The 25,820-nt window shown below is 36.5% G+C and overlaps 2 protein-coding genes across 2 annotated transcripts in view; one reads left to right on the plus strand and one right to left on the minus strand.

The window, feature by feature from the left end:
• The first annotated feature begins 9 nt into the window (after nt 1–9).
• On the plus strand, nt 10–8,526 carry c18h1orf131 (chromosome 18 C1orf131 homolog). The gene is made up of 9 exons (XM_059356912.1): nt 10–233; nt 1,784–1,969; nt 2,232–2,332; nt 3,312–3,374; nt 3,504–3,599; nt 4,353–4,439; nt 5,057–5,091; nt 5,744–5,879; nt 8,178–8,526. The coding sequence occupies exons 1-8, from the start codon at nt 167–169 to the stop codon at nt 5,877–5,879; spliced, it is 771 nt and encodes a 256-aa protein (XP_059212895.1). The 5' UTR covers nt 10–166; the 3' UTR covers nt 8,178–8,526.
• Nucleotides 8,527–12,328: 3,802 nt separating this feature from the next.
• The window catches only part of LOC131990919 (E3 ubiquitin-protein ligase TRIM9), a 77,560-nt gene continuing 64,068 nt past the window's right edge, over nt 12,329–25,820 (minus strand). Inside the window, exons 8-11 of the mRNA XM_059356147.1 lie at nt 24,352–24,476; nt 22,483–22,661; nt 19,850–20,012; nt 12,329–16,005 (exon numbers count right to left, since the gene is read on the minus strand). Of these exons, the coding sequence (XP_059212130.1) occupies nt 15,958–16,005; nt 19,850–20,012; nt 22,483–22,661; nt 24,352–24,476 (515 nt within the window). The 3' untranslated portion in view covers nt 12,329–15,957. The remainder of the gene's footprint in view (nt 16,006–19,849; nt 20,013–22,482; nt 22,662–24,351; nt 24,477–25,820) is intronic.

The following is a 25,820-nucleotide window of genomic DNA, read 5'->3' on the forward strand; positions in this document are numbered from 1 at the left end:
TTAGCTGGCACTTCCGGTGCATTTCCGCAGCTACGGCAGCCGGAGAGGACCAGCCTCTGTAGTCCCACGTGTTCTGTCAGGTTGTAGTCATTCAGCCAGCAGCCTTTGGGTGCCGAGAAGTTAGCAGCTATTTGTGTTTATATCCTGTTTGGATTATTAATTTAAGATGAGCGGAAAAGAAGACGAAGATTCTCTGTTTCTTGAGCACATTTTGGATAAACTTTACGAGTTTGGTAAGTGATGTTAGCTATACTAGCTTTATTAGCATACTTTAAAAACCTGTTGTTGTCTTTTAATGCTGTCTTATTTGTTTTATAGTGGGTCTGGTGGTACAATATAACTGTTAAGCACAATAATATTGTATTCGTTGTTTTTTATGATACTTTAACGCGGATAAAACAGTTTAACGGGCGTTATTGTAAGCTAACTGTTGCTAACGTTAGCTGGTTGTGTTCAGCAGGGATCGTAGTTTTTCATAAAAAAAGCATGTTAAAACTTTTTTAATGTACATTGGAATGACATGCAGTCATGGAAAAAAATATTAGACCCATTGTTTTCTTCAATTTCTTACTAATTTTAATGCCTGGTACATTTGTTTGGACAAATATAATGATAACAACAAAAACAGCTCATAAGAGTTTAATTTAAGAGCTGATATCTAGACATTTAACAAGGTTTTCTTGATAATAACCAAAATCATTATCAAGAAACCATGGAAAATGTCTAGATATCAGCTCTTAAATTAACGCAAATTAAGGCGTTTTTATTAATTTAAGTGCTAAAGGTGGTTGCTGTTGAATCCAGGGTGCTGTCAAATAGTCAAGTATTATTACCTAATCATAACACACATATAAACAAATAAACAAACACACAAGTCACACAGTGTACTCACACCACTCTCTCGACCGATTTATTTATATACTTTGCTATAGATGATATATCTTTTATATGTATAATTTTACTTTCATACGACACTTCATATGGATTTCATATTTATTTAGACTGATACTGCAATATGATATGATAAACATATTGGAGAGAATAATCATTTATGCATCATTATTCTAATTTTCGTTGTAAAAAAATATTAAATAGATTATGGTGCAATTATTTTATTTTTTTTATTTTAAATCTGTAGAATACAGTTTGTCCTTTTATCTTGTCACTTTGTCTTTAATTCCTCCTTCATGGTTCTTTTCCAACTCTTTGTATTTATTCTTTCTATTTTTTACCACTCTATTTATCTGTAGTTATTTCTGTCTTTGTCCTGCTGTAACAACTTAAATTTCCCTTAAAGGATCAATAAAAGAGTAGAAAGAAACCAGACTTAATGTGACAAGGTATATTTTTTTCCATGGAATATTTCCAGTTTATTTACTCATTTAAAAAATATACACATCCAAGTGAATTATAATAATAGTAAGCACAAAAAAATAATATTCAGTGGACCCTTTCTTAGGTTTACCTGCAGAGTCTATTATAATCTAATGCAGTCTGTAACACCTCCACTAACCTCAACCTAAATCATTCTGTCAGTGTTGAAGTGGACAGGATGAGCTTTGTAAAGCTATCGTTTAATGGTCAAGTTGTCAAAGTTTTGTATTGCTAAGACTGTCTTCAATAATGTGTAATTACAGAGACAAATGGTGGTCTATATTTAGCTATGTCTGATGATATGTATGATATTGTTAAGGGTGCAGATAAGTTAATCATGTTGCCAAAGAGTTGCAAATACTGAAATGAGATTTTTAATTGATGCTCGTGTTGTTGACTGATGGTGCAGATGATGGGCCGGCATCAAAAAAGAAGCTCAAGTCTCAGAAGAAGAAGAAGAAACGAAAAAGATGTGAGGAAGAGGAGGAGGAAGAGGAGTTCCCTGCAGTCAAGGAAATCTGCTGCGACACTGAAGACGACCAAGCAGATTGTGTTTATACTGAACAGCAGCAGCAACCAAAGACCAAGCAAACAGGTGGGCAGCCCAGCAAAACACTAGACTTTATATCCTCGATTGACTCATTTTGAATCCAGGAATCAGGCCAAATGTCCTCAGATGATTTGTCATGTTGATATTTAAAATGTTACTTTTAGCGCTTAACTTATCAAGGATACTGTGAGCACAGCTGTCATTAAAATATGTTTTCAAACTCTCTTCTTCTCTATCCTCCAGTCTTCCACCACTCATTTCTCCTCTCCCCGTTCCTCTTTTGTTTAATATATCATGTCTCGCTCAGGTCCAACCACTCAGCAGGTGAGTCGGGTGGAGGTTGTGACATTTCAGGACCCCAGAAAGAACCTGAAAACCAAGCAGACGCCAGCCCCCAAAAAGACACCTGTAAGTCTACGCTACTTTAACTCTCTCTGTTCACTCTATTATGAAGCATTTGTAAAAGTAAATCTAAGATTAACGTAACATAAAGGACAAATGTGATTCAGGTAAAAATATCATAAGTTCCCAGGTGCATTAACTGTACACAAGGTTGCTACAGGTGCTGGAAATCCTTGAAAACTATTAATATGGTGCTTTTGCTTTTTGCTTTTTTTTTTGGATTTTGAATAAACTACTGAAGTTACAAAGAATGCCAAGTCTTGGTTTTTATAGCACATAACATCAAGTTTAATGTAATGATAAAGTGAAATAATCAGTACAGTGTACATACTGTATGTACAGTGATTCTATATTTAATTTATCACAGCTTTAGGGTGCTGAAAAAGCTTGAGAATGCAACGTTAAATGCTTGAAAAACATAAAATAGACCAGAATCAGTGTGACAGATGAGATCACAGTGTACACTCAGAAAGTTAATCTAGTTTCCAAAACATAATTTTTGTAGACAATCATCTGTTGTTATCCACTTCTCCTGAAAAATGGAATGTAATTGAATTGTATCTCTCTATTTATACTGAGGAAAATGTTGTTATTGTACAAACAGAAATTGATTAACAGGATAAAACGGTGGCAGTTACACTCACAATGTCTGACCAAAGAGAGTCGATGGTGGAAGGAGTTGAGTGAATTGTCTTTGGCAACAGATGTGACAACTTCCTCTTAGCATCATGAAGCAACAGAGTTGATGAAAAATATGCTCTTTAACTGTTGTCACCAGTGCTGACAGTTTAGGTTTTCTTGAACCTAATTGCACAACAAGTCATCTGTTGTGCAAATGCAGAACCCTTTTCATCTTTCACATGTTGAAAACGATCCTGGTCCACGCTGCTGTGACCTCCAGTTGTTCTTGTCACCATCCGTTCACGTCACTCTCCCTCTCCTCTTGTCTCTGCTGCCCTTGGTTACGTCCTGTCCTCACTTCAAGGCCCCTCAGAAGATAACAGAGAAGAAGGAAAGCGACCAGCCAGAAGAACTTAATTTGGAAAAGGTGACAACTTTATCACAATTCACTGAATGTTTAAACTTTCAGTCTTGCAGTTTGTAAACTGATTCTTTTCATGACTTTATCTCTGTGACATGTTTGTCTGATCACTGTATTTGTGTTTGTTCTCATCAGGCTCGTCTTGAGGTCCATCGCTTTGGAATCACAGGCTATAAGAAGGAGCAGCAGCGTGTTTTTGAACAGGACAGAGCGGTCATGCTAGGAGCCAGAGTGAGTAAAATATATAACATATCGTCGAACTGTTAAAATAATCGCCTCAGTCATTTTTTGTCAAAATTGTTTTTTTTGCCTAAATCATCTCCTCATAGCCACCTATGGTAAAATCGCCTACATCCTCAGTTGATCAGATCATGTGATTTTACCCCTTTAAGATAATGGCCTATGTCAAGTGTGTGACTTAAACAAATTTATTTTGCCTAAGTCAAAATAAAATGTGACGTAGGCAATTTTTTGAACATGTCTTTGTGGCTTAAGCAAGATATGGTAACACTTTATTATGAAGGTGTCTACATAAGAGTGACATGAGCGTGTCATAAACATGACATGGGATGTGTCATGAACATTAATGACACTTTGAAGTAACATTAATGCTCATGATACTTGTCATGTCATGTTTCTGACAGGCTTGTGTGACTCCTTTGTAGACACCTTCAAAATAAAGTGCTTAAGTCATTAAGGCATGTTCAAAAAATTGCCTAAGTCATTTATTTCTCTTAAATTACATAATTTACACACAGTGTTATTACTATGCCAATAGCCATCCTTTGTTACATCCTTTTTGAGTGAAATCATCAATAAATGTCATATGTTACACTTTTGGTGAAGTTTTTTGTGTTTCCTGCAAAACTTGAAAAAATGAGTTAGGCGATTATTTTAACAGTGAGACTTTATGTAATTAGCATCACACCCTTTTAATAGCTATGTGACCAACAATGACCACAACTTTTTTTTTTTTTTAACCAGCCTCCTAAGAAGGAATACGTCAACTATAAAGCGCTGCAGCAGCAAATCAAAGAGAAGAAGCAGAAAGCAAAAGAGGAGGTTCAGCCGGTAAGACCTGCACCTTCAGTCACTCTCTCTCAAGTCTCTCTACACATTAAAAAGGCAGGATTTCTTAAGAAAAACTGCCCTCATTACACCATTTGTCATAGCTAAAAAATGTAAAAATGGAAATTATCGTTGGATTTTCAAATTTCCTATGGTACTTCTTGAACAAATCATTGAGAAAAACAATTCCACCATGAAACCTTAAGCTTAAAATAGTTAAATATCACCAACATTTTATCACCATTTATGTTACACATCTCATTTAAAATTTCATAAGACATAATCAGTTTGCATTAACAAGATCCTGCAGAATGTCTTCTTGCTCCTAGCCATGATTGTGCTGTTTCCATAGTTGTGCAGGACTCAAATACTGCAATGAAGAACAAGGCCACAGTGAATAAAATGTGATAAGAGCAAAAAAAAAAAGCCCTGCAGCTCAATGGGGTTCAGAGCGTTACATATATGATGTAGATGTGTTTTGTTCATAAAAGATTACAATTCCATGAAGTCATCAACATATTGAAGTTGATAAAATTAAAAATACAACAGTATTGAAAAAATATGATCAAATAATTATTATGTCTGTTGTTCTTGTTTTGCCATGTATTTTTGCGCTGCAGGATCTGAAGAAAAAGAAGAAGCCGAGTAATCAAAAGTGAGTAAAAGTTTCTTAATCTATCTGTAAACATTTTCCTCCAGGATGTGATACAGCATGGGTCTCAAACTCGCGGCCTGCAGGCCAATTGCGGCCCTCGTGACAATATTTTGTGGCCCTCACCTTGATATGAAAGTTTAATGTGAGTTTTATATGAATGGCACTTTACCGTTTTTATGTGTGGAAGGTCCCTTTAATTACTTTTTTTTGGTCATTTTGTGTCTTTTTTGGTAATTTATTGTCTTTTTTGGTCATTTTGTGTCTTTTTAAAAATAGTTTTGTGTCTTTTTTTTTTGGTCATTTTGATACTGCCTCCAGCGGCCCCCAGGTAGTTTGAGTTTGAGACCCCCGTGATACAGTATGAAGAGCTCAGGGCAGTAGTCTGGTGTAAAGAGCATGAAAACTAACAACATACAATAAGGAAAAGACAGTCAACAAATGTTCACTTGAATCTGTGTACTATTAAAATACAGTACATTATTATCTTTATCCATGTAGTTCTGAAACACGGAATGCATCCTCCATTTACAAAAAATAATCCTTCTATTCTCTTCTAAGATGAACAGCAACAGATTTAAATCCTTTGATTGAGCATAATTAAATCCACACGAGTGGTTGAAACCTGTTTTTCCGGTGCTGTCGTCTCCACCAGGGACAAGAAGAAGAAGGTGCCCTCTGGCTCCAGTTCTGGCTCCGCCCCCTCGGGTCAGGTGGGCCGCTTCAAAAACGGCATGCTGATCCTCAGCACCAAGGAGATCCAGAAAATCAAAGGCAAGAGGGGCAAATAGGTGAGTGTGTTCTTGTATTTCTAGTTAATGATTTAAGAGAAATTTGGAGATAACATAACCAAAAGTCAGGAAAACTGCTGGGTTTAACCTGCAGGGTTGCTACGAATCCTTAAAGGGATAATTTAGTTTTTTGTTTTTTTTAACTTTATTGCCTTTATGCACATTAATAGGCAATTAACATCACATAGGAAAACGAATCAAAACATCTTGAGATTGGGTCTCATCTGTCACACAAATAGCACTGTAAAGGGTATTGCACATATTTGATCTGGTTCTGTATTTTTTTTAAAAAGGGATATTTTAGATAATAGTGTATAAGAGTCTTAAGCGATATAGTGGGTAACTGGGGTCCACCTTCTCATAAAAACAGGTACTTTTAGCTGTAATTGGGCAGTCATATATTCCATCATGTAGACGTGTTTTACTTTCTTCATCCAATTTATAGCAACAATTTTTCTTGCAATCATCAACAAAATGTGAAAAAATTGTTCTGTGGTAAACAGGTGGTCAGGAAACACATCTAATAAAAATAACAAAGAGTCCATTGGAAGTTCCATTGCCAAATTTTTTTCCAGTTCTTTGACATTTTTCCAAAATGTTTGTACTTTCAGGCAGTCCCAAAATATGAGTATTAGATATTTTGAAGTGAGGTTGTATGATTGAGGTACTTACCTACAGTAGATAGACTTTAGAGGCGTTCTGTCCCCCTGATTTTGGAGAAGAACGCAGAAGAATTGCACAGAAGCTAAGTAATGTACTGCTGTGGATGTGGACACCTAAAAATAATCATTACTGGTTAGCTATATATTTTTTTAAATATCGCTTTACCTTGCTGTCAGAAAGCCCTTTCAAGGAGGGAACTGAAGCCGTTTTCAAAGCCACCAAACTCCCCTGAGGAAAAACAGTCTGTTTACCTCAGTTGTTTGTCTTCCGCTGTCTTAATCGTTTAAGTTTGTTTTTGTTATTGTGTGACTTTGGTCTTTGAAAAGGTAAGTTCGGATACACCAAAATCACACAATAACACAGAAAACCTAATTGATTGAGGCAGCGGTAGATGAGCAACTCCCATGTTTCTGCGGGGTTAAAGTAGTGTTTTTCTCAAGGGAGTCTGGCTGCTTTTAAGAGAGCATAGTTAATGGCTTCACTTCCCTGTTAGAAAGGGCTGTCTGACAGCAAGGTATGCTAAATGGAGCCAACACTTGAAGAGAGATTGATTTTTTTTTAAATACATTTTGCTGCCCCCATCCACAGTCAGTGTCGTTACTCCTTCCTGCTTCTCCAAACTAATCTAAAGTATTTCATATAAACTAAACCATCCCTTTAACCCTCTTGTTTCTTATGATCGTTTCTCAGGAACAGCAATAATGTTTGATTATCCAAAAGTGTCAGAAACCAAAACATCCTAATATACATTGTTTATATTTCATGATTAACTCCATTACTAACCATTTCAATCAATATGTAGTGGAATGGTGTTCTTTACCTCTCACAGGTCATGGTTCAATGAGGATAATTCGCTAGTTTTTCATAAAAATTGCATGTTAAAACTTTTTTTATGTACAATGGAATGACATGCAGTCATGGAAGAAAATATTAGACCATTGTTTTCTTCAATTTCTTGTTAATTTTAATGCCTGGTACAACTAAAGGTACATTTGTTTAGACAAATATAATGATAACAAAAATAGGTCATAAGAGTTTAATTTAAGAGCTGATATCTAGACATTTAACATGGTTTTCTTGATAAAAATTACCAAAGTCATTATCAAGAAAACCATGGAAAATGTCTAGATATCAGAGTTAAATTAAATTTGTTATCATTAGATTTGTCCAACCAAATGTACCTTTAGTTCTACCAGGCATTAAATGAACAAGAAATTGGAGAAAACAAGGGTGGTCTAATATTTTTTTTTCAATGAATGTACTTATAAAATAGTTTTACATGACATTGAGTTTTTGAAAATTTTATTTTACATTTTTTCTTTTATGGAATGATGTTGATAAATTGGGTCAGATTGACCCAAACAGTATCTATGTTATATAAGCACGCAAATACATGAAATTAACCATTTTTATTTTATATGTTGATTACACTTATTAAGCCAAGCAGAAGAAGTTTCATCCCGAAAAAATACTTAAAACAATTTTTTTTAGATTTTTTAACTTTGAAATGGGTCAATTTGAGCCGCAACATAACAATAGGGTTAATGTTTGATCTACAGTAGATGTGAGTAGAAGTTGTGAGGTTCAAGGGGTCTGAATGTGGTCACTGAAAGCTGCTTATGTTCATGTTTGCAGCTGAGCGATGAAATCCTCCAGGAGGGGAAACAGAAGCAGCCCAGAGGACGACGTGGCATCCAGAACAGGGTGACTCAGCTCACTGCAGGACTGTCTGCAGCATTATGAGGACGTGGACGAGAGCTGAGCACAACGTGAGGTGAAAGGCTGATTTCCAGAGGACTTGTCTGCAGTGAAGTATAAGACACTGTTAGTGCAGACAGACTGCTGAGTCAAGACTTTACCGATGGACCCTGAATGCACCACAGCGGCAGGAGGTGAATGCACAAAACCGGAGACTTTTGTCAAATCATATTCCATCACAGTTAATTTATTTTTGTTTTTATAAATGACAAAAAAAAAAAGAAAACATTTGCGTTTCTCGTGTTTTACACTGTAAAGGTTTTTAAATTATGCAGTTACAATGCATTTCTCATATACAAACCATGTAGTCGTACAAAACATTTACATTTACATTGGCGGGGAGGGGGAGGGGGGCATAACAGGACAGATGGGGCTCATTATTAAAAAACAAAAACAATGTACACACAAGTAAAGTCCTGGCAGACGTTTTCATGAAGAAACACACAAACAAACACTCTGAATGGACCATGAGAAAGTCCTTTTCTCCCTTTGTAAACCCCTACAACACTTCTAGTTGTAAACATGGTAGATCTTTACAATAAACCGTCAAAGGGAAAACGTAACAAGTCGATGGACTTTGAGCGATAACGACGACGACGATGATGGCGGCGAAACGAGAGGTGTGATCTGGCAGTGTGCGGCTGGGTGAGGTCACAAATTCTCACACCGTTTTCTTGAAGCAGCTTTTGTGTTTTTATACATTTCATGAGAGAAGAGCATGAGGAAATATGAAGCTTATCTGCAGTACATTGTTTCATGCTGGAAGCAAATCTGTAACGGTGTATTAGGGCCATAGTAAAGAAGAAATAAACAAAAGAAAGAATGCTAGAGAATACTTGTTTTATTTTTCATAGAGTTTACCACTTTAGTCTCTCACTTTTTTCTGGTAAATGAATTACTTTAATGTTTGCTGTCAATTTGCGTCTTAAATCTTAGAGAATTAAAAAAAAAAATCTCAAAAATTTACTATAATCTTAGATAATATTTGAGGGTTTTTTTACATCAATTTGTGAGGTTTTGCTTTTAAATTTTATCATTTTAATATCGGAGAATATCAGAATTTTTCCTTTTAAATGTAGGATTTTAATTAAAAAAATTCTGATTTTATTTTATAAAAAAAAAAGTGAATTTAATCTCAGAAAAAATGTCTGCCTTTTTCTTGCAAATCTATAACTTTTTAATCTGAGAATATCGGAGTTTTTTCCTCATAAATTTGTGAGTTTTTCCTCGCAAATTTGCCACTTTAATGTCAGATAATATACAGGGTTTTTTTTACAACTTTTATGACTTTAATCTCGGAAATGTTCTAACCTACAATGGCCCTAAAACACTGTCGTACGAATCTGTTTTATGTTGACATTTTGTTCCCAGCAAGATATTTTTTATTCTGTTAAAACTGTAATCCCTGGTCATCAACCATAGACACTATATATATATATCTATAAACAGTAGCCATTCAACTTTTGTACGGGAGAGGGCAATAATATACAAAAGAAAATAAATATGTAATTAAATATTTACATACTTTATAGCGTAAATAAATCTGCCATTCTGTAAGTTAAATAGCTAACAGCAGTGACATGCTTTTACCCAGCACCATATCCTGAAGTTAAATTAAATCTCACATTCATGGGTGGGTCAGTAAAGTGTTGGGTGAAGAGACTCAAAACTAATCAGGAGTGACCACAGTGTGACTTTAAACTTGTGATTTTTGTTTGAATCCGTCATATAAAGCAGTGATTCCCAACCGGGGGGGCCCGACTAATGTGTTAAATATAGACGAGTCAGCATTTAATTCATTAGTGTGACAAAAACAACTAAATAAGGGCTACATTAAACGTTTAGTCATTTATTTAAATAAAAAAAATCACTATAGAAAAGTTTAAAAATAGACTATATCGCAAGAATAAGGGCGTGTGTAGCATCTAGAGCTGCAACAATTATTCGATTAATCGAACAATAATCGATTATTTAATTAATTGTCAACTATTTTGATAATCGAATAATTGGTTGGAGAAGTTTTTTCAAGACAATAAGTCTAAATTCTCTGATTTCAGCTTCTTCAATGTGAATATTTCTGGTTTCTTTGTTCCTTTATGATAATAAACTGAATATCTCTTTGGTTTGTGGACAAAACAAGAGATTTGAGCACGTCATCTGATATTTTTCAACATTTTATTGACCAAACAACTCATCGATTAATCGTTTAAATAATTGACGGATAAATCTATAATGAAAATAATTGTTAGTTGCAGCCCTAGTTACATCCCTGCTGCAGTATAACAGAGGTAACGTCACCTAGCAACAGAAACAGAGCTAATGGAAACATGGCGAAGCGTCATGGAGACGAGAATGCTGAATATCTCAAAAGGAAAAAGAGAGGGTACCATGAAAGTTACATTGAGCGGCTTTATAGAAAAAGGCTGGGAACCACTGATATAAAGTATGATATTAATTTTTTTTTAACCTTACTTGACCTGATACTCTGTCTGACACTCTGAACCTCCACCTCACACCTTTTAGCTTTTATTCCCTCCAGTCTTGATTTCCTCTGCATCGTTCTGACACCAACACAGCCCACAGACATGTAACTCCAAATCAGCCAGACGTTCAGACGAAGGAGAAGTTTCCCCTCCGGTTATATGATAGATGTCTCACTTTGCTCCTGGGCCTAAAAAAATCTATTCCTGGTTAGGGCAGAGTGGAGCCCGGGGGAAGGTTTCTCCTCTGGTGTGGGAGGTGGGAGGACGGTCGGAGGGCTGATGTGAATGTAGACTTTAGGTGATAAGCTGACAGTCTGGGCACGTCAGGGGAAAAAACTCCCTTTGGCTGATAGTTGGATGTTTGATTTCTGGGTCGGGAGAAAGTGGTTCAAGTCCTGACTTAATGCTGCATTCATGTCATGTGGGAGGACGGTAAAAATTGGAGTTAGTTGAATTTACATATACAAAATGCCAATTAAAATTCAAATTAAAAGGGTTTTATTGTATTTTATTGCCTGTATTTATTATTACCTCCACCAAGATGTTTTTGGCACGGCATGTTAATCTGTTACTCAGCAGGATAAAAGAAAATCCTCTGGCCCGATTTTTATTAAACTTTGTGGAAGAGTGAAGTATGAGCCAAGGAAGAACCCATTAAACTTGAACCACAGGGCAAATACTAATTATTTTTTAATTTTGATTCATGTAGTGTTCAAATAATCAGAAAAATAAGCTCCTGACTGGTAAAACTCACATAAATGCAGCCAGAACAACAACTCAGAAAGTCGGTCACTAAAATGCATCAGAAACTAACAACATGAACGTCACCTTTAAAGTTGATGCAGTGAACTTGTTAACTAACTTATTTACACATCCAGCAGACATGAGCATTATTCAGACTCATGTTTTAGGCTAATAAAATTGTAGCTAAAATATTCACTCTCTTTTAGCTGTTTTTGGTCTCCACCAACTCCTGACAGAAACATCTTTCTCTTTAGCTGCTAAATGCTTTATTTTGTTCACCACCTAGTCACTAAGTGTATCTTTGCTCTTTAGTGCTGAACCAGGTTTATTGGGTTATTATTCTCTGATCCATTGTTGTTATAGAAATAAAAAAGGAAAACAGCTTTTCCCACATGACTTGAAAGCAGCATCAGGTGTAAAAAGCCAGTTAAGCTCGTTGAGCTTTTTGCGGACTCAAATGGATGCATAAAAAAACCTGCAGTTTCCTATTCTGGGATTTAAGTGTTTTAAATTTAACATTACAGCTTTGATTCATAAATAAATACATAACTCCATCTCCATCTCCCCAAAAAGGCTCAGTCATTTATCCTCCGCAATATTTCTTACTTATTACTTACAGGAAGTAAAACAAACCAAAATGTCAAGACAATACCTTATTATACTACTCTATTTTCTTTACAATTAAATAAATTATTTTTAAAAAAGGTACAGGCAAACACATTTTATAATGTCCCTGCTGTTGAAAATTGACTTCCACTATTTTGTCACCTGGCATATTTAGAAGAATATGGGCGTGGTAAGTAACATGTAATTGCTGCCTGCAATCATAATAATTTTCAAATGTATATAAAAACTTGTAGAAATGTAAATGACTGCTATTTTATGTCCCTGATTAGATGTTTGAATATGATGAGATGTAAATATTTGCCAACAGTCAGCGGTTAAAGGTGTGAAAAACACAGTCGGGGGGTGAAAATGTAACAACAGGATGAGTTATAATAATAATAATAATAATAATAATAATAATAATCCTGTTGTTTCCACCGTCCACCAGCAGAGGGCGAGCTGTCGTAGCAGTTGGCTTTAACATCACTCGTTGCAAAGACAGTAATACAGTACACTATTTACAATACAGCTTCAGATATTTTTGTAAACTTGTTCGACGCTTAATCCATGCTTAATATCACACGTCATAATCATAACTCACATATTTACATTTGTTTGTGGATTTTCCATTCACACAATCTTTGTATGGCAGGTGTGTCACAACACTATAGGGAACAGAAATATTAATTTAAATTTAAATGCAAACTTCACGTCACTTCACTCCATCCTTTTGCTGCATTAGCGGTGAAATATACACAGGGAAAACGTCTTATATATCCGGAGTCACAGTGGTTTGGTTGAATTTGGAAGCTACTGTCCCCTACAGGCTGCCGTACTCAATCCCTGATGAGAAACGCAGCAGCAGACGTAGCTTTACCTGATGTGACTTTTCAAGATCGTTTTCGGTGCGACACGCTGAAGGTGCCTGACAGAGATTCTACAGAGAGACTGAGAGATGAGCACGGAATAAAATTACCATGAGATACCGCACTTTTCTCATCTACTTTGATGTATTATAGTAGCTGTAAGTCCTGTGAAACAAAACAAAAAGAAAAAAGGCAAAGGGTTTGGCTCGGTTCCATTTCATCTCAGCTTTTTCCCGACATTCATCCCTCAAGGTGGAAACATTTCCTGGTAAACACACAGAGCCTGAGAGAGAGAGAGAGAGAGGCTGCAGGACGTCGACCTGCAGGAAAATAATCATCCTTGTTCCCTCACTTTGACTAAATCAACAGGACAAGCTGCAAAACTGTTTGGACACTATTTTATAGTTTTGGCAACCAAATTATCACTTCAGCCGCCGCGTTTATTAAAGGCTGCAGGCACGTTTTAACCTTTGATCACACTGGTGGTTTAGTCATGATGAATGTATGCTGTGCAGCCCAAAAAATACAGAGGGCTGCAAAAGTAGATATACTCACTGTAAGAATTATTCCAGTATTATAATAGTGGTGCTAGGATGTGTGAGTGCCAACAGTTTGAACATTTAAGGGGTTAATATGTTATTATTGATGTGTTTGTATAATTAATAAAACACATTATGTGCATACATTTTGTTTTTCTTTACTGTTTACCTACTTTTGCAGCCTCTTGTATTCACAGAACTTGATTTAAAATACTAGTGGAGATCCTGAAGTTTACAAAAATGTCACGAGAATCTAGAAATAATGTCTTGGGATATATGTTTGATGCTGTTAGTGTGGGATAGGAGGATTTTAACAATTTACAGCTACTTCAGGGCAATAAAAAGGGTGAATACTTGATATTCAGTGGTTAATTTCTTTCTAATTCTTGCAAAAAGAGGCTGAATTTAGTTGCTTTCAACCAATATGTCGATATAAAGACTGGAAAGACATTTACTGACTAAAAACTGGAATTGCTAGACAAGAAGATTGATGCGGGCCGGGTCGCGGGGGGTAGCAGGCTAAGCAAATATTCTACACGTCTGTCTCCAAGGAAACAGCGTCCAGCTCCTCCTGGGGGACCCTGAGGCGATCCCAGGCCAGATGAGACACTTAGTCCCTCCAGCGGGTTCTGGGGGCCTTTTACCAGTTAAACGTGCCCAGAATACCTAACTTATACACAATTTATATCCTGTTTCTTTAATCCTTACAGGTAATATAATAAAGATAGTAGTGGTGGAAGTACATTTACTCAAGTACTGTACTTAAGGACAATTTTGAGGTACTTCTACATTACTTGAGTATTTCCATTTTATGTAATTTTATACTTCTACTCCACTACATTTCGAGGTAAATATTGTACTTTTTACTCCACTACATTTAGCTGACAGCTTTCCAGGGTTTTTTTTTGCAGAGGTTTAATTTATCTGCACATTATTTAATGTAATTTCCTGCAAATGTTTAATTTCAAATTAATGTCCAATTTCTCTACAAATGTTTAAATATTTTAGCCAAAGTTTTAATGTCAATTCATATTTATCGGTTAAGTTAATTTTTTAGTTAATTTTTATTGTATGTATAGTGTATGCATGTTTGAATGCTGCTAAAAAATTAAAAATTAAATTAAGTATCTATCTATCTAGTTACTTTTCAGGTTGAGATTTAACATAAAAACATGATAAATTTACCTTATAACAGTATATTCAGTAGTTAAAATTAGTCCCAACATGAAAAAATGAAATACATCAATGATAATAACCTAATAATATATTTAGAATATATAAAACAATGTGAGTGGGTTTATTCTGCAGAACGAGTACTTTCACTTTTGATACTTTAAGTACATTTTGATGCTGATACTGATTTGAATGCAGGACTTTTACTTGCAGTGGAGTCATTTCACAGTGTAAGGGATCTGAATACTTCTTCCACACGTGCAGCGGATAGAAATAAACTAAATTCCTCCCAATGACGAGCCACTTCAACACTACACATCCAATCCTCATCGAGGCTCCACTGACTGCCAAAAAGAAATAAATAATAAGTCAGACATTCTGGCTGCAGGGCGGCCCCTCCCTCCCACGCTCTGCAGATCTGTCACATTACTGAAAAGATGAAATGGACTCGAGCCCGATCCTTCCCAGCTTTTGTGTGTAAACCTCTTTGACGGCAGCACCAAACAATCTTTATGCCACTTTGTATGGGATGGAGAAAGACAGAGAAGGCTGTGCTGTTGGAGCCACAACTGGGATGAAAGTGTGCACTGAGAGTGTAGCGTTTAAATATTTCATGAGCGAAACATCCCACGGTGCCACTACAACTCTGACAAAACTCTCCCTTCATCTAGTTTTACCTGGTGAGCCGCAGAGACACCTGAGAGAGAAGCAGAGACGCGCCGCTCCGTCGTTTCTCCCTCCTGAAAGCACCCTGTTGTCGTGCACTTTTAACCCTAACTGTCATGTTAATTTCTCATAAAATTTACAACATTGTTTCACTGGACAGTGTGGAAATCTTCGCCGTAGATTCTATCAAAGTGAGATGGTCGATTAGTTCGGTCTCAGGCCTCGAGGTGAACTTTCAGGCTCTTATTTTCCTTTTTTTTTGTTAAAACTGCGAGCTGGAAAAACAACATAAATGATGTTCGTATCCTGGAGTTCACGGGGCAAACACTGGGATATGGAGAACAAAAAGTATGGCAATCCACAGTAACTCCAGTCATCTCTGTAGTTAACAGCTGATAATAACCCACATTTTTAATCCTTCGTTACATTGAAGTGTATCCAAGACAAAGGGCACCTTGAGGAGGATGGAGACGAGTAAATCCTCTCTGACGTGACTGGGAAAAGGTCCACGTAGGGAACGAGCTGCGTATGACATCGTTGGTTTGTATCCAGGGCACGCTCGCAGAGGAAACATCATCGCCTACTGTTTGCTGTTCTTTGGTACCTCCAGGCCCGTCAGTAGGGTGGCCTGACAGGGACAAACAGAGCGGAGCAACAGTGAGTGACACAGAGGGCAGACTGGGGAGACATCAGACCACAGACAAGACAAGCTGGACCTCAGGATCAGCATGGAATTTAATTTAGGAAAGGTATTTTACAGCTAGTTGTTTCAGGAATAGTGCTAGGCTTGATTTAGTGCTGAACACAGTATTGCCTTCTTTACATTTTGCACCCTTTTATACAGATTTAGGCGTGTGTCAAGTTGTTTTAGTCATAAATCTGGAATAAAACTGATTTAATCAATTCATCATTGAATTAAAATGATGTGTATAAGGGTTTAGAACATTAAGATGATATGTGTATATGAATGTCACTTCCCCATGCTCAGTTCTGTTAAGCAAGTTTGTTGCAAAATCTAACTATTTTTGAGCACTCAAGAATGGCTAAAATAGCCAGAATTACCTCCAAAATACCACATTAAGACACAAGACCTTGAGGAACACCATAGAAAAAGCCTGTTATTTTATTTCTGAAAGGTATTTTAAAGCTAGTTGTTTCAGGAATAATGCTAGACATGATTTAGTGCTGAACACAGTATTGCCTTCTTTACATTTCGCACCCTTTTATACAGATTTAGGTGTGTTTCAAGTTGTTCTAGTCATAAATCTGGAATAAAACTGATTTAATCAATTCATCATTGAATTAAAATGATGTGTATAAGGGTTTAGAACATTATGTTATGTCTGATTTATTTCTGGGTTTGTTAAACAAGTTTGTTGCAAAACCTAACTATATTTGAGTGCTCGAGAATGGCTAAAAATAGCCAAAATTACCTCCAAAATACCACATTAATGCACAAGACCTTGAGGAACACCATAGAAAAAGCCTGTTATTTAATTTGGGAAAGGTATTCTGCAGCTAGTTGTTTCAGGAATAGTGCTAGACTTGATTTAGGGAACACAGTATTAACTAATTTATATTTTACACCCTTTTATACAGACTTAGGTGTGTTTCAAGTTGTCATAAATCTGGAATAAAACTAATTTCATCAATTCAGCATTGAATTAAAATTATGTGTATAAGGGTTTAGAAAATTATGTTATGTCTGATTTATTTCTGGGTTTGTTAAACAAGTTTGTTGCAAAATCTAACTATTTTTGAGGGCTCGAGAAAAAATAGCCAAAATTACCTCCAAAATTTTGGCATTATGACACAAGAACTTGAGGAACACCATAGAATAAGCCTGTTATTTAATTTCTGAAAGGTATTTTACAGCTAGTTCTTTCACGAATAATGCTAGACTTGATTTAGGGAACACAGTACTAACTAATTTATATTTTGCACCCTTTTATACAGATTTAGGTGTGTTTCAAGTTGTCATAAATCTGGAATAAAACTCATTTAATAAATTCATCACTGAATTAAAATGATGTGTATAAGGGTTTAAGCAAGATATGGTAACACTTTATTTTGAAGGTGTCTACATAAGAGTCACACAAGCCTGTCAGAAACATGACATGACAAGTATCATAAGCATTAATGTTACTTCAAAGTGTCATTAATGTTCATGACACATCCCATGTCATGTTTATGGCACGCTCATGTCACTCTTATGTAGACACCTTCAAAATAAAGTGTTGCCATATCTTGCTTAAGTCACAAAGGCATGTTCAAAAAATTGCCTAAGTCACATTTTATTTTGATTTAGGCATAATAAATCCGCTTAAGTCACACACTTGACATAGGCCATTATCTTAAAGGGGTAAAATCACATGATCTGATCAACTGAGGATGGAGGTGATTTTACCATAGGAGGAGATAATTTAGGCAAAAAAAAACAATTTTGACAAAAAATGACTTAGGCGATTATTTTAACAGTGTGACGATATATAATACACATGAGTTGACTACTTATGAAGTTCATAGGTTAAGGATGACTTTAGCTACCCATATGGCACAACACTGCTGCTGCAATAAGAATACTGTTACAGTCTTCTAAATATGCACTGTTGTTTGGGTAGAAAACAGCAACATAGATTATAATTGACACCAGCTGACATTCATCTGGTTGTAAATATTTAAAGTAGCTCCAAACTTGTTAAGCATGAGTTGGAAGACGATAAGGTTTGGTGCCTCCAGCTGCTTCTGCCAAACTCCCACCTCCAACTTGGTGCTCCGGGTCAATAATAATAACAGAGTAACAGACTGCAACAAGAATAATTCAGTGTTTTGGAAATGGAGGGACATTTGGCCTCATGCAAGAACCACTCGTACCAACAGATTTGTTTTCAAGTGGCTTATGCAAGTGATTCAGGACAGCTTGCAGATTCACCAAATTTGAATTTTCTCTTCGGCACAAACACAGTTTACGAGCCTTCCAGACCTGTTGTAGGAGTCGTGTGCAGCTTTTTCACCAATGTGTTGTATATTTCATTAGTTAGAAGCATATTTGAGTTTGAAAATCCTGTAGAAGTTTATAAAGTGAGAGAAGGTTAAGTTAAGAATATGAAAATGTTCTTACAAGAGGCCCATTGTATTCTGCAGCAGCATGACATACACCAGACCTTATTGATATTATACTTTTATAATCAATTTTCCATGGAGTTTTTTAAATTAATGAAATAATTGTTAATTCTATAAAACGGCAGAATGAACTGAAGAAAAGGCCTTACGAGTTCTCATGGTGACTTTTAAAAATAACTTGTTTACTCAGAATATTCAGTTTACAGCTACAAAAAACAGAGAAAAGTCAGTAAATCCTCACGAAATGTTTGGCCAACTGCTTTGATTTTTGCTGTTGTTTTTGATCATATTAATTTCAGCACAATTTGTAATATTTGCATTTCTAAGAGCGTGACTTCAAAGTGCACAACTAAAAGTTACAAAAGGTAAAAAAAAGAATGAAACACTGAATATTTCTGTGCTTCAGTGCTCTTTGAAATGACTGAGACTCGTCCTGGCAGCTTCACGATCAACAAAAAGTACTTTTCCTGCTGAATTTATCCCAGTTTGCTCAATCATGCAGTCACATTCTCTCGTCTGCAGGATGTACCTACACGCTAAAGACACATACATTCTATTTCTATCTTTGTGAGGGCCCTCATTGGGATAGTGACTTCCCTAGCCACTTACCCCAACCTTTAACCCTTAATAGGGCACTCATTGAAATACTTGCAAATTCCAAATTTTAACCCTAGAGAATATTGGAAGATATTACATACAGCCAGAATGTGTAAAAAAAAAAACATACGGACCCAGGAGAGGGGGGTAATATTTTGAGAAAAAAGTTAATGAGATTTCAGTGGCAAATCTGCCCGGAAAAAAGTCACAGATTTACGAGAAAAAAGTGAAAAAAAAGCTACTTTTTTCTCGTAAATCCGCAACTTTTTTCTTGTAGATTTGCCACTTTAATCTAGTAAATTTGCAATTTTTTCTCAAAATATTAACCCCCCCCCCTAACTTTTTAATTTTTACATTGGAGGTCAAGGTGAATAAAGTTAATATTATATTATTATCATACTGATTGGTCAGATGTTATGATGTCACCGTCTGTGACGTAGCCTGATCTTCGCTGATTAGCTGGAAGAAATCCATGTGGTTCTACGACCAAACAGAGAGACATGGGGACCCATTTTGATATCCACTGAAGTTACCAAATATAGTTCTTCGCCCGATAAACGATTAACCTAACCTTCACCATCACAACTTAAAGGCCAACCCTAACCCTAACATAAACCTAATTGTAACCTTAACCCTAAAACAAAGTCTGAACTCTCAAACAAGCCTTTAAAGAAGTGAGGACCGGCCAAAATGTCCTCAATTGGCAGGAAGTACAAGAACACACACACACACACACACACACACACACTGACCTGCACGTTTCTGTTGAGGCTCACTGCAGGTACAAAGACCCCGTCCAGGTTCTCGAAGGCAGTGGGTCCGTGCTGCTGCTTGTTGATGTAGAAAGTCAGTGTGTGTTTGTTCAGATCCAGCAGGATGCCCACAGTGGAGCCCTTAGTGATGCCTCCCTCCGCCCTACACACACACACACACACACACACAATATATAAATAAGTATAGTACTTAAGTAAATGTACTTTGTTATTGTCCACCCCTGAATATGAAGACATTTAACTGAAGACTGAAATTGGACTGACTTCCAGTGCAAATATTCAAGAAACCCTCTCTCTTCTCTTCTGCCTTTTATTCTTTCATTCTTTACCAACAGCTTGTTAAAAATAAATTAAACTGAGCATGAATTCACAGGTGGCCCAAACTCCATTAGAGATATATTTAAAATATGCTAGTTTTATTGTGGCAGGTGCTTAAATCAAAAGTAAAGCAATAAAAATGTAAATCTCATCGCCAGAGATTTAGATTTTTTTTTCATCCCTTTTTTTCTATCCTGACAGAGAGATACAGTGTGATTTTGTGTGTTTCTGCTTCAAAGTGAAGGTGTGAAACCACCTTAGTGCATGTAAACATGCACGTAGTCACGTTGCAAACAGCCTCAGGTCTGGTGTGAGTGAGAGCTGGTGTTCTGGGAGAGACGGAGGAATCAATATGCAGTAAATAACAACATGAAACACACATGAGATGATTAATGGCATGAAATGAAACAGCAGAGAGAATAAATCTGCAGTCCGGCTGGACCGAGGTGCAGGGAGACGGTCAGAGGTTTCTGTTTTATTTCTGTGAAGAATAGACTTTCTTTTGTAAATAAAGGTTTAATGAGGGTTTGATAGTTTGGCTGTGACACTGAGAGAAGCTGCACAGAGATGTTTTGATGTCTCCTGCAGACTGCATTCTTCTTCTGCTGCTCTCTGGTGTGTTTGTTAGTTGGTGGTGTATGAGCCCCGAGGGTCCCTCTGTCATCCTGTGTATGTATCATTATCCTCTCACTCTGTGTGAGTGTGTGTGTGTGTGTGTGTGTGAGATTTCATGCCGAACACATACTGATGAATGGAAGAAGAGTCTCAGCCTCCTGCTGTTCTTATAGACACACAAGTGCTTCCTAATAAGGTTATATAAGTTGTAACTAACTGACTAATTTACTGGTTAATTAATTATGTATTAATGTTTGTATCAACGTATTCTCATGCACAGATTTTTATGATTTCTTATGAAAACTAATGCAACCAGCTCATATGAGATCCTACGAAACGTCACTGTTCTAATCACCTGATTAAAGAAATCCAAAAAAATCCAAATGTGGGAGAAAGAGTAGGTTTGCTGAGAGGTAGTCCCAAATCTTTGTACTGTCGTTTCATGCTGTATCTGCCCTTGTTTGAAAATGTTTGTTTTTTTTCAATTATTTTCCTAGTCGTCCTTCCTTTGTGGTAGTTTCCATTGTATTGCACCAAAATCTGCACAGCTTGTGACTCAGTTATTGTGCAGTTTGATCGACATGAAACAGCCACATGATGACATTCTTCCCTGCTTTCTTCAAAGTCAGATTTTTGGAAAAGTCTGTTTCAAAAACTAGAGCCAATCAAAATGTGGGAGAGAAAGGACAGAAATGCTGTGCAGATACCTGGTCACCCTAGGTACTGCTTGGTTTGGTTTAGGCACCAAACTACCCAGTTAAAGGTAGGAAAAAAGGCACAGGGTTAGAGTTAAATTAACTACTTTTGCACATAACTTTTAACAGGAAATGAACTGAGGTTTCTTGGGTTTGTTGACCCATCCACCACACCCCTCTCTTCCATCGTATAAGGGACCTATGTGGCTTTCAACAAGCTACTTCTTTACATTACATTACATGTCATTTAGCAGACGCTTTTGTCCAAAGCGACCTTCAGTAAGTGCATTCAACCTGAGGGTGCTAGACTTAAACCACAGGACTCAAGTAAGTGCTTAACTTTAAGAGCCAACTGTAATCGCTACAGGAGTGCTATATGTTAAAGAAGAAAAGAAGCATCTATCTATCTATCCATCTATCCATCCATCTATTTATTTTTCCCTTTACAATAATCCATCATGTCTGCAGTGACAAATTTAATAATAATGGGTTATTCTGCTAATAAAATGTATCAAGCCATAATGAATATATGTTAATATGTTGAGAATAAATACAGTCATGGAAAAAAATATTAGACCATTGTTTTCTTCAATTTCTTGTTCATTTTAATAGAGCTGATATCTAGACATTTTCCACGTTTTCCCCATAATAACCAAAATCATTATCAAGAAAACCATGGAAAATGTCTAGATATCAGCTCTTAAATTAAACTCTTATCAGCTGTTTTTGTCGTACAAACAAATGTACCTTTAGTTGTACCAGGCATTAAAATGAACAAGAAATTAGAGAAAACAAGGGTGATCTAATCATTTTTGTCCATCACTGTGGATGTTGGTTGGATTTTTACAACCTGGGAATTTAACAGTTGTTCTTACACATCTTATCCTTTGAAATATCACTTGACAAAACACTCAGTAGCTCTCCTGCAGCTTTTAACTGTAACGTAAATCAACCTCTTTTCTCTGAGGATTCCTCGGTACCTACCTGTTGGTGTGGGAGTTGTTGTGCATGAACCAGGAGCGGTTGTTGTCCACGTACATGGCCCAGGCCTTGTCGTCTTTCCCCAGCATCATGTCCTTCATGGTGTTGATCCTCGCCACGCCGAACGCCGGGTCAGGGTGGTTATCATAGCGGTCGATGCGGACCTCCCAGTAGTGGACGCCCTGAGAGCCCAGTGGAGATAGAGTAAATGTTGTTTTGATTAATCATGGGGTGGAAACTGATGCTTGGTCACAAGCTCAGTCATGAAAAAAGCAACTAATCTACATATGAAAATCAATTAACCCTTTGATGCACAACATATTGACACCTCTTCTAATGCACAACATGGGTCAAAAATTATCCTCATTCATTCTCCATGTTATATAATGCTGCTGTGTGTTTCTGTGATCTATCTTTTGATATTATAACTTATTTTATGATTGAATATTCCAAGTATTCTTTAAATATCTTGTTTTTGATAACAACAGATCATTATTTCCATTATGCCTCTCATACTTTATGAAGAAAAAACGTTTTTGTATTATTACATAGCTTGCTAAGCTAACTACATAGCCAAGAAGTTAGCTAAGTCGTTAGCCATAGACTGTACACCAACATGGGTCCAAACTGACCCGACTGACTTTTTATATTCTATATCTTTGCAATAAATTATTTTCATCATTCAGTATTCCAGGTTTTCCTCAATTAGTTTGTTTTGATCATCATACATCCTAATTTTATGTTTTCCTTTATTATTTTTTTAATAAAATCTCTTTTTGTGTCACTTCTCTTCTAATGCACAACATGGGTCAAAAATGACCCATATCCATTTTTAGCTAAGTAGCTTGCTAAGCTAACTACTTACCTAACTTCTTGGCTAAGTATTTAGCTAAGTAGCGTGATAAGCTAACTACTTAGCTAACTTATTGGCTAAATTTCATGCTAAGTTAAAGGAATAAGAAATGTGTAATTTCTTTCTTACAACTTTCCAATATTTTCCATTTTCACATGTCTCTACCTTGTCTACTCCCTGTTTTCCTTTACTTTTCCATCCTATTCTTTCTTTTCCTTTCCCCTCCTTTCTTTACATTTACATTCCTATTTTTATCTGTTTTTGCTTCTTTGTTCTTTTCTCTTATTTGTCTTATATTTTCCTTTTTAATTCCTCTCATGTCTTCATCCACTTCTTTTCTTTTTCTTTACTTACATATTCTCTCTTTTCGTGTCCTCCCTTCCTCTCATTTCTTTGCTTTTCTTTCACATTCATATTTTTCCTCTTTTTTTCCCCTTTTCCTCTTTGTTACTTTCCTTTCTTCTTCTTCTCTTTCTTTTCCACTCACTTATTTTCTTTCCCTCACCTTTCTTACCCTTCTGTCTGTCCTTTTCTATCCTCCATTGCTTTTTCTTCCCTCTATCTTACTGCCCTTTCCGAACCTATCTCACTTTCTTTTTTTCTTTCCTTTTCTCTTTCTTTTCCCCTTTGTCCTTTCTTTTATTTCCTCTTCTTACTTTTCCCTTCCTTTCTGTCCCTTTTCCATCCTTCTCTTTCTTTTCCCATCATCTTTTTCTTCTCCTCCCTTTTCTTTCCCAAATTTTTCTCTTTTGCTGTCTTGTCCTTTCCTCTCCTATCTGTCCCTATTCCTCCCCTCCTTCCCTTCTTCCTCCACTCCTCTTTCTTTTCCTTTCCTTCCATTATCTGCCTCTCTTTTCCTCCATTATCCTCTCCTCCCTTCAACGCCCTGTAGCATAAAGTAAATGTTTTTTTGATTAATCATGGGGTGGAAACTGATGTTTGGTCACAAGCTCAGCCATGAAAAAAGCAACTAATCTACATATGAAAATGAATGAAAGGAATAAGAAACATGTGTTTACTTTGGAGAAGGCGGCGGTCCCCAGCACCACGCGGTCGTCGTAGCTGCTGCAGCTCACCGTCTGGTTCTCATTGGTCAGAACGATGTCCCGATGAGCAGTCGAGGGGTCGAAGGTGAACCAAGCCACTGCAGGAGGGAAAAAAAAATAAAGTCGGTCATGAAGCCACATCTGCCTGCTAATCTCTGGAAGTCTGTGGCGTCATTTAGAGCCACGCAGTCAGGCACAAAACTACAAACACAACCCGTCACTCAACCACAGGGAGACTTAATCTACACAAAGTGGTATCACACAATTGTTTTCCATCATTTTACCAGCATTGCATCATGTTTATGGTGCATATTCTTTGTTTTTATGCTGACCTACAAACACATTTATCTCCCACAGTAAGATTAAAAAAAGGTTTATGAAAAGAATAACTTCCTGTTGTAATGATAGTCTTTTTTGAATATTTATGATAGGATAACAGATAATATATAATGATTATAATTATTATAAGAAGAAGAATTATAATACTTTTAACAACTCACCAGCCCAAGCCTAAAAGAACTGGTTTTGTTTTATTATCAGAAGCAGCAATTGATTGTTATCCTATCCATATATTGGATTGGATTTTTAAAGATATAAAATTAAATTTAAAAAATAGAATTTAATTTAAATAAAGACAAAAAAAAAGTACTTATTGTAAGACGCTTTGGACAAAAGCGTCAGCCAAATGACATGTAATGTAATGTAAAAAATAAATAAATAAAACAAAACAAAATAAAATATTCTTTTGCCTTTCTTTCTGTACTTTTCCATATATATAATTACTGACACACATACATACATATGTCCAGTGGCCATAGTTTAGCTGCAGGGTAAAAGTATGCACACACACACAAACACACACAAAAACACACACACACACACACACACACACGGCTGAAACATCAGGGATGCATTTACTATTTTGGCCTGAGGACAAAAATGCTTCATCAGCTATAACCATATGCTGCATCAATGAATTTATGGATTCACACACACACACACACACAGACACACACACACACAGACACGCACCACAAATTTTAGTATTACGCATTAAAATTAGTGCTTTTTCTGCAGCCTTCCTTTCATTCTCATCAAGCCAACAACAGTCCCATAGTATCATTTCATTCTTCTGTGTTGCTATAGGAAGCTACAGTCATCGAGGAAGAAGAGGAGGGGAGAGAGAGAGAGAGAGAGAGAGAGAGAGAGAGAGAGAGAGTGAGAGAGAGAGAGAGAGAGAGAGAGAGAGAGCGAGAGAGAGAGCGAGAGAGAGAGAGCGAGGATAGAGGGCGAGCTGGCAGAGACAGAAAGATGAGAGGGAGAAGAGAAAGGAGGGCGAGAGGGATGAGCGGTTATCAGCCGGAGAACAGACTAATGCTCATTGTTGTTGTGTTGGCAAAGTGAGACAGAGACTCTCCTCCTCATCACTGAGCTGACAGACA

Source organism: Centropristis striata, chromosome 18, assembly GCF_030273125.1.
Source record: "Centropristis striata isolate RG_2023a ecotype Rhode Island chromosome 18, C.striata_1.0, whole genome shotgun sequence".
Lineage (NCBI taxonomy): Eukaryota > Metazoa > Chordata > Actinopteri > Perciformes > Serranidae > Centropristis > Centropristis striata.